Source organism: Tupaia chinensis, unplaced genomic scaffold (genome assembly GCF_000334495.1).
Source record: "Tupaia chinensis unplaced genomic scaffold, TupChi_1.0 Scaffold000197_1, whole genome shotgun sequence".
Classification (NCBI taxonomy): Eukaryota; Metazoa; Chordata; class Mammalia; order Scandentia; family Tupaiidae; genus Tupaia; species Tupaia belangeri.
In genome coordinates, this window is record NW_006159672.1 from 7650428 (window position 1) to 7660202 (window position 9775).

A 9775-nucleotide genomic window follows, 5' to 3' on the forward strand; every position below is an offset into this window, starting at 1 on the left:
AAAGAGCCTTGACTTTCATGGTTGGTTTGCCTCACAGACACTTGTGCAACTGGCTCTCTCAGAGGAAATAAAAAGCAGTGTGAGGAGGCAAAGGAAAACAAGGGAAAACCCAATATTCTCTAGCTCATAATTAGTTTTGACAGAAATCTAGTCCTGAAGAGCTCAGAGCTTCCAGGATGGGTTGACCAACAGGTGCCAATCAAGCAGGCTGCATATGTGCTCAGGTCTATATGCATTGCCTCAGCAGAGTAGAGATGGGTTTCTGGGGCCCTAGAAGAGGAGTACCAACTCAGAACCCGTAGGCTGTTTGCACAGGTCTGAGCAATTTAGCTGCAGCTGTTGGATGTCTAACATGCATCTGAGCTGGGGACCAAGTCATTCCTTCTTAACCCCATCTCAAGTGGGTGAATTGTGTTGACTCTCACATCTCCCAGCCATGTGTTGAAAATGATGGTGGGCTAAAATGAGAATGCAGTCTTGGAAAGGCGGAGTGCTCTGAGGACCAAGAATCTCTTTGATGTCACCTCTGAGATTGCAGAGAGCATAGGTACCATTGTCCTGGACAGGCAGAGGCTGTGATACATGTGGGCACCGGCAGCAGGTGTCAATGACACCTAGATGAGAAATCAGCCAGGGTTTCCTTCTCTCCTCCGTAGAGGAGATGAGTCTCTGGCTGCCAGTTCCTGCCTGTGTTTGGCAGACTCACTCCCTGCATGTAGAGGTGCTCCCCTGGCTGGAGCCCTATGTGGCCCAAGGCAGTGGCTCAGAGCCAAATGGCTCATCTGAGAACACTTGTCTTCTCCCTGAGAGGATGTCTGCTTCCTCAGGACACATGGAGACCCGTCTGTCAGATGGCCCTCACCCTTGTGCTGGGCGCCTGGAAGTGAGACAGGGCCTGACCTGGGGCACTGTCTGCAGCACCAACCTGGACCTGCCGACGGCCCATGTGGTATGCCGGGAGCTGCAGTGTGGTGCAGCTGTGTCCATATCTGGGGGTGTTCACTTTGGTCAGGGCTCTGGCCTTGTGTGGACTGACGTGTTCCACTGTATCGGCAATGAATCCCTGCTGTTCCACTGCCCAAGGGGGCTCGGGCACCAGTGCGGGCACAGCCAAGATGCTGGCCTCACATGTTCAGGTGAGGTCTTGAGGGTGGCTTCTGGAAGCTCAGTTTGACCTTCTTCCAGGGTAACCTCTCTTTATAACAAATGGGGTGGAGTAGGAAAGAGGGAGAGGAGGGATTCTAAGCAGAGCTCAAAGGTGCCTCTGGCCAAGAAGTTGTGGGTATTGAGGAAGAGTTTGCTTCAGTTGGGTGAAAGAAGGGAAGGAGGATTTCTGATCATGAGGGATGTGCCTCCCAAGGCTGTGCTGTGGAGGGTGGGTTCCTCTGCAGAGTTGTACTAACTGGATGCTGATGCTGAGGTGGGTGGGAGTGCTGGTGGAAGTATGGGCTCAGCTTTGTGCTCACTGCACTGAGTGTGAAAGAAAGTAAAGGCCTTGTGCCAGGTCTGTGGGTCTGGGAGCTAAGCTGACTCCTCCCTGCAGAGTTCCGGCTGGTAAACGGCAGCAGCAGCTGTGAGGGCCGCGTGGAACTCCAAGTTCAGGGAACCTGGGCGCCCCTCTGTGCCACACAATGGGACTTGGCAGATGCCACTGTCCTCTGCCATCAACTCAATTGTGGCAACCCGGTGGCCATACCCCAAGGAAGCCATTTTGGGGAAGGGGACACCCCTATCTGGCCGGATGTGTTTCACTGTGAGGGGACGGAGTCCTACTTATGGAACTGCCCAGTGAGCACACTGGGAGCACCAGCCTGCGCCCCAGGAAACTCTGCCTCCACAGTCTGCTCAGGTGGGTGCGGTGGCAGGACTGAGGAGAAGGAGGGTCAGCAAGAGTAGTGGACAGAGTTGTGCAAAGGATAGATAGAGAGGGTTGGGTGAATGGGGACTCTGCAGGGGTGGTAGTCCTTTCCCCTTTTCAGGCCTGGTCCCCACCCCACCCCCCAAGCCTTGGACCCCTCCAAATCGCCCTCCCCAGGTCTCTCTCATGCCCTGAGGCTGAGGGACGGGCACAGCCGCTGTGATGGCCGCGTGGAAGTCTCCCTGGACAGTGTGTGGGGCCGCGTCTTGGACGATGCCTGGGACCTGCGTGGGGCGGGAGTCGTGTGCCGACAGCTCCGCTGTGGAGAAGCCCAGAGAGCCTATGACGCCCCTGCCCCTGGCCGCTGGGTTGTCCCGGTAGGGCTGAGCCGTGTGCGCTGCCTGGGCACTGAGACCCGCCTGACCGAGTGCAACGTGTCCAAGTCCCTTATGGAGCCCGCGGGGACCTCACGAGACACAGGCGTCATGTGCTCAGGTGAATGTGGAACCCCAATCCACCCTGAGGCCCTGCTCCTTGGTGGCCAGGGCGCCCTGACTTAAGTCTCTTTGCAGGAAGTCTCCAGGTGAGGCTGGCTGAGGGGCCAGGCCGCTGTGCTGGGCGTGTGGAGGTGCTCTACAGGGGCGAGTGGGGCACCGTGTGTGACGACGCCTGGGACCTGCGGGATGCTCACGTAGTCTGCAGGCAGCTGGGCTGTGGCCATGCCCTCAGCGCCCCAGGGGCGGCCCACTTTGGGGCTGGATCTGGGCGCATCTGGATGGATGAGATGGGCTGCCAGGGCAACGAATCTGTGCTGTGGCAATGCCCATTCTGGGGTTGGGGCCGGCATGACTGCCGACGCAAGGAGGATGCTGGAGTCTTCTGCTCATGTATCTCTTATGCCACCAGCTCCAAATCAAATGATTGTACTATTTTATCACATACAATAATGCATTCTTGTTTCCCAGGGCTGTTCTCTTCCTGGAATGCAGAACCCCCACAACGTGTGGGGACCTCTTGCTACAATAATGCTCTGAGACAAATCCCTCTCAGTTTCTGCATTGTGGGGGTGGGTGATGGGACACGTGGGGTCTGGTCCAGGTCCGCTAAGGCGTAGTGGTTGATTCTGGAGCAGCACTGCTTCCCAGTCACAAATTCATCTCTAGTTTGTGCCTGAGATTTCTTGTCTTGAATTTTGTGTTTAAATATACTGGAGAACTTTTTAGTGTGCTGGAGACTATTTTTAAGGCAGCACATGCATTTGTTTACTTACACATACCGTTCTTTATGTTGCTCTGCTCTTATCTGGGTAGGATCATGGTTGGGTGACAGAGTTTGTTATTTGGGCACTGGGTGTTCTCAGGAGTTTTCTGTGTGTGTGTGTGTGGGATCATTGGTTCTGGGTGGCCTGAACATCAGACTCACCCTGGGCATTCCAGGCAGCCCTGATGGAAGAGTGAGACTCTAGCAGAGTCTCCTTATCCAAATGTAATCTCTTCTCATTATTTGGATTCATTTTCTGTTTCAGGAAACCTTTCTCCAGCTATGTCTTAGTTTATTACATTTATTTCAATCATTGTGTTTCTTTTTCATTTGTATTTATAATTTCTTATTTTACAACTTTTAGTTGTACATTTTTATGGTGTAAACATAATTTTCAAAGCATGCATGCAGTGTGTGATAATCAGATCAAGGATATTACCGTATACATTGCTTTCAACCAAGAACCTTACATTCTTTTGTTTGTTTTTGTTTTTTTCATTGTTTACTTTTGTAAATAACTTTAGTATCTCAGTCAGACAATTAATGTGCAAATATATACAATTAATTTTGAATTACAATCACCGGTAAGGACATAGGATTTTATAAAGTATTTACACTTTTGAACTTTATTATCATATGGGGGAAATGTTTCTGAAAATGTAACATTACGTGTGTTGATTTTCCTTTCATATTCATGAAAATTCATGCCATAGCATACTCATAGCATCTAACAATACATTTTAATGAATAATTAGAAATATGGATTCATAAACATTCATTAATTATATATGACCATACTGGAATTTTATGAAAAGCTGCAATTATCCAGGCTAAACAGAACAATTTTTTAAGATTTTAGTTTGCTTAACACTTCTAAACATATCTTACTAACATAAGAGCATAATTTAAGATCATGGTCACATTGTTTACGAATAGATTTGAACACTACTACATTAAATCCAAATATCTTTTTTGTGACAAAATATTAATATAAACAAAATCAACCTACTTCTTAAGTACACACTTTGAGTAGCATAAGAAAATATAAATACTATTCTCTATTAATCATTTCATATGATAGAAATACCTGGAACACTGATCAGAAATCCATGGGAAACTGGGTTTCAATATGGAACCTCTGAAATGGCTTATCTTGTTTTTAGACCTCATAAAAATCACCAGGAATGTTCTAGGCACTCTATAGAAAGGAAGTGAGGTTTTCACTCCCTAAGTAATAAGGTAATATAGACATACACCTTTTATTCCCTTTTTCATATAGTAACTCAAAATCATAATTTATTCAATAATATATGGATAATAATAATTTTACTGTAAAAGTGATTTAGTTATAGAATTTATACAAATTTATTAATATTGATATAGAACTGTACTGGTGTGAAGTGTACTCAGGTTGGGTAAATTTAGCCCACAAGTGGCAGTGAAGTGCAGTGATTGAATATACAAAATAAATTAAAAGAATAAATAAAATATAATCTAAATAACAATTCATATTTTTTGTTTTTTAAAAAGAATTATTTTATTAACTTTATTTATTTATTTATTTTAATTTGACCAGAGGGGGATAGAGTGTGTGAGAGAGAGAGAATGTGAGAAAGCAAGCCACCAGGTCCAGGACTCGAATCGTGGTGGGCCATGTGGGAGTCCAACACCCTTAACCACCATGCCACCTGCCAGCTCCAACAATTCATATTGAAATAGAATTTATATTTTACAATTTAATTATGATGTATCAGACATATACTTTTAAAGACACCAAGTAAAAGGTGGGATTTCAGGACCAGCAGTTAGCGTAATGGCTATGTTGCTGGACTCCCACGTAGTCAACCGTGGTTCACGTCCTGGACCTGGTGCTTTAGACTCACGCTGAGTGCGTGTGCATGCGTGCCCAAGATTCCGAGAGGGGAATGGAGGAGAAGGGATTGTGGCATGGTCATCCCCCCCGGGGGGTGATTTCTCACTTACTGTCTCTCTGTCTCTCTCTGTCTGGTGAGCGCAAGCGCCCTATAGTGAAAACCTCTCAAAAAAAAAAAAAAGTGGGATTTCACAACACTGAAGAAAAAAACTGATAGAAAATCAATGCCAATATTTGATTGGCTTAAAATTACAGAGTTGATGGAACTTGCCGCCACAGTCTGCTCAGGTGGGTGCGGTGGCAGGACTGAGGAGAAGGAGGGTCAGCAAGAGTAGTGGACAGAGTTGTGCAAAGGATAGATAGAGAGGGTTGGGTGAATGGGGACTCTGCAGGGGTGGTAGTCCTTTCCCCTTTTCAGGCCTGGTCCCCACCCCACCCCCCAAGCCTTGGACCCCTCCAAATCGCCCTCCCCAGGTCTCTCTCATGCCCTGAGGCTGAGGGACGGGCACAGCCGCTGTGATGGCCGCGTGGAAGTCTCCCTGGACAGTGTGTGGGGCCGCGTCTTGGACGATGCCTGGGACCTGCGTGGGGCGGGAGTCGTGTGCCGACAGCTCCGCTGTGGAGAAGCCCAGAGAGCCTATGACGCCCCTGCCCCTGGCCGCTGGGTTGTCCCGGTAGGGCTGAGCCGTGTGCGCTGCCTGGGCACTGAGACCCGCCTGACCGAGTGCAACGTGTCCAAGTCCCTTATGGAGCCCGCGGGGACCTCACGAGACACAGGCGTCATGTGCTCAGGTGAATGTGGAACCCCAATCCACCCTGAGGCCCTGCTCCTTGGTGGCCAGGGCGCCCTGACTTAAGTCTCTTTGCAGGAAGTCTCCAGGTGAGGCTGGCTGAGGGGCCAGGCCGCTGTGCTGGGCGTGTGGAGGTGCTCTACAGGGGCGAGTGGGGCACCGTGTGTGACGACGCCTGGGACCTGCGGGATGCTCACGTAGTCTGCAGGCAGCTGGGCTGTGGCCATGCCCTCAGCGCCCCAGGGGCGGCCCACTTTGGGGCTGGATCTGGGCGCATCTGGATGGATGAGATGGGCTGCCAGGGCAACGAATCTGTGCTGTGGCAATGCCCATTCTGGGGTTGGGGCCGGCATGACTGCCGACGCAAGGAGGATGCTGGAGTCTTCTGCTCAGGTTGGTCTCGTTTCTGAGTCTTTTCTACCAGCAGCTACATATCAAATGATTGTACTATTTTATCACATACAATAATGCATTCTTGTTTCCCAGGGCTGTTCTCTTCCTGGAATGCAGAACCCCCACAACGTGTGGGGACCTCTTGCTACAATAATGCTCTGAGACAAATCCCTCTCAGTTTCTGCATTGTGGGGGTGGGTGATGGGACACGTGGGGTCTGGTCCAGGTCCGCTAAGGCGTAGTGGTTGATTCTGGAGCAGCACTGCTTCCCAGTCACAAATTCATCTCTAGTTTGTGCCTGAGATTTCTTGTCTTGAATTTTGTGTTTAAATATACTGGAGAACTTTTTAGTGTGCTGGAGACTATTTTTAAGGCAGCACATGCATTTGTTTACTTACACATACCGTTCTTTATGTTGCTCTGCTCTTATCTGGGTAGGATCATGGTTGGGTGACAGAGTTTGTTATTTGGGCACTGGGTGTTCTCAGGAGAAACCTGTGTGTGTGTGTGTGGGATCATTGGTTCTGGGTGGCCTGAACATCAGACTCACCCTGGGCATTCCAGGCAGCCCTGATGGAAGAGTGAGACTCTAGCAGAGTCTCCTTATCCAAATGTAATCTCTTCTCATTATTTGGATTCATTTTCTGTTTCAGGAAACCTTTCTCCAGCTATGTCTTAGTTTATTACATTTATTTCAATCATTGTGTTTCTTTTTCATTTGTATTTATAATTTCTTATTTTACAACTTTTAGTTGTACATTTTTATGGTGTAAACATAATTTTCAAAGCATGCATGCAGTGTGTGATAATCAGATCAAGGATATTACCGTATACATTGCTTTCAACCAAGAACCTTACATTCTTTTGTTTGTTTTTGTTTTTTTCATTGTTTACTTTTGTAAATAACTTTAGTATCTCAGTCAGACAATTAATGTGCAAATATATACAATTAATTTTGAATTACAATCACCGGTAAGGACATAGGATTTTATAAAGTATTTACACTTTTGAACTTTATTATCATATGGGGGAAATGTTTCTGAAAATGTAACATTACGTGTGTTGATTTTCCTTTCATATTCATGAAAATTCATGCCATAGCATACTCATAGCATCTAACAATACATTTTAATGAATAATTAGAAATATGGATTCATAAACATTCATTAATTATATATGACCATACTGGAATTTTATGAAAAGCTGCAATTATCCAGGCTAAACAGAACAATTTTTTAAGATTTTAGTTTGCTTAACACTTCTAAACATATCTTACTAACATAAGAGCATAATTTAAGATCATGGTCACATTGTTTACGAATAGATTTGAACACTACTACATTAAATCCAAATATCTTTTTTGTGACAAAATATTAATATAAACAAAATCAACCTACTTCTTAAGTACACACTTTGAGTAGCATAAGAAAATATAAATACTATTCTCTATTAATCATTTCATATGATAGAAATACCTGGAACACTGATCAGAAATCCATGGGAAACTGGGTTTCAATATGGAACCTCTGAAATGGCTTATCTTGTTTTTAGACCTCATAAAAATCACCAGGAATGTTCTAGGCACTCTATAGAAAGGAAGTGAGGTTTTCACTCCCTAAGTAATAAGGTAATATAGACATACACCTTTTATTCCCTTTTTCATATAGTAACTCAAAATCATAATTTATTCAATAATATATGGATAATAATAATTTTACTGTAAAAGTGATTTAGTTATAGAATTTATACAAATTTATTAATATTGATATAGAACTGTACTGGTGTGAAGTGTACTCAGGTTGGGTAAATTTAGCCCACAAGTGGCAGTGAAGTGCAGTGATTGAATATACAAAATAAATTAAAAGAATAAATAAAATATAATCTAAATAACAATTCATATTTTTTGTTTTTTAAAAAGAATTATTTTATTAACTTTATTTATTTATTTATTTTAATTTGACCAGAGGGGGATAGAGTGTGTGAGAGAGAGAGAATGTGAGAAAGCAAGCCACCAGGTCCAGGACTCGAATCGTGGTGGGCCATGTGGGAGTCCAACACCCTTAACCACCATGCCACCTGCCAGCTCCAACAATTCATATTGAAATAGAATTTATATTTTACAATTTAATTATGATGTATCAGACATATACTTTTAAAGACACCAAGTAAAAGGTGGGATTTCAGGACCAGCAGTTAGCGTAATGGCTATGTTGCTGGACTCCCACGTAGTCAACCGTGGTTCACGTCCTGGACCTGGTGCTTTAGACTCACGCTGAGTGCGTGTGCATGCGTGCCCAAGATTCCGAGAGGGGAATGGAGGAGAAGGGATTGTGGCATGGTCATCCCCCCCGGGGGGTGATTTCTCACTTACTGTCTCTCTGTCTCTCTCTGTCTGGTGAGCGCAAGCGCCCTATAGTGAAAACCTCTCAAAAAAAAAAAAAAGTGGGATTTCACAACACTGAAGAAAAAAACTGATAGAAAATCAATGCCAATATTTGATTGGCTTAAAATTACAGAGTTGATGGAACTTGATTGGGGTTGGGGTTCAGCACTTGGCCTGCATAGCCTTTGCTTCAGTGTCAGCCTGAAAAATTAGAGGAGCCCATGACCCTTCATTTCTTGGATCATAATTTCCAGGAATAGACTGAAAGGCTTAAAAAGAGTGGAAAATAAGCAGGAGCATATTTCTTAGTCTCCATGCACTATTCAGTGTTAAGAGAAAAAAATCCAGTGGAATTTAAGCTTTTTTATAATCATTTTATTTAACTCCATTTATTTACTTATTTCTTTAATTTAACCAGAGAGGGACATAGAGAGAGAGACAGAAACAGTGAGAAAGCAAGCTGTTAGGTCCAAGACTCTAACTATGGTTGGCCATGTGGGAATCCAGTGCCCTTAACCACCTCACGACCTGTCGGCCCCTGTTTGTTGTGTTTTTATAATGAATAATATATACCAAGCCGGCCTCATAGCCTTGGCCTCATATTTTTTGTTTTTTAAAAAGAATTATTTTGTTAACTTTATTTATTTATTTATTTATTTATTTATTTATTTATTTATTTATTTTAATTTGACCAGAGAGGGATAGAGTGTGTGTGAGAGAGAGAATGTGAGAAAGCAAGCCACCAGGTCCAGGACTCGAATCGTGGTGGGCCATGTGGGAGTCCAACACCCTTAACCACCATGCCACCTGCCAGCTCCAACAATTCATGGTTGACTATCATTTGACCCTGGTGACTTGAAAAATGTTGTGTGTGTGTGTGTGTGTGTGTGTGTGTGTGTATGCACATCCATGTGCAGCCAAAGTCCTGATAGAATGGAGAAATGGAATAGAATGGTTACGTCATGATTATACTCTAGTGAATGGTGATTTCTTTCTTTCTCTCAATTTCTTTCTTTTTTTTTAACCTTTTATTTTTTAAAATTTTTAAAATTATTATTCATACATTAAAAATCTATCCATCATTTAGATTGTGAAGAGACTTTACACAGCATGATATACACCTCAGTCCAGCCCAGTTGAGACCACCATACAAATCCTTTGTCAACAGATAATAAATTTTATCTGTGTCTCACAAGTGTCTTACCTCTCCATTCCAC

At 44.5% G+C, this 9775-nt stretch overlaps 1 protein-coding gene across 1 annotated transcript in view; it reads left to right on the forward strand.

The window, feature by feature from the left end:
• The window catches only part of LOC102490434 (scavenger receptor cysteine-rich domain-containing protein SCART1), a 29552-nt gene that overhangs the window by 2947 nt on the left and 16830 nt on the right, over nt 1-9775 (forward strand). The window contains exons 5-8 of the mRNA XM_027771208.1: nt 828-1150; nt 1546-1849; nt 2036-2353; nt 5861-6175. Coding sequence (XP_027627009.1) covers nt 828-1150; nt 1546-1849; nt 2036-2353; nt 5861-6175 — 1260 coding nt within the window. The remainder of the gene's footprint in view (nt 1-827; nt 1151-1545; nt 1850-2035; nt 2354-5860; nt 6176-9775) is intronic.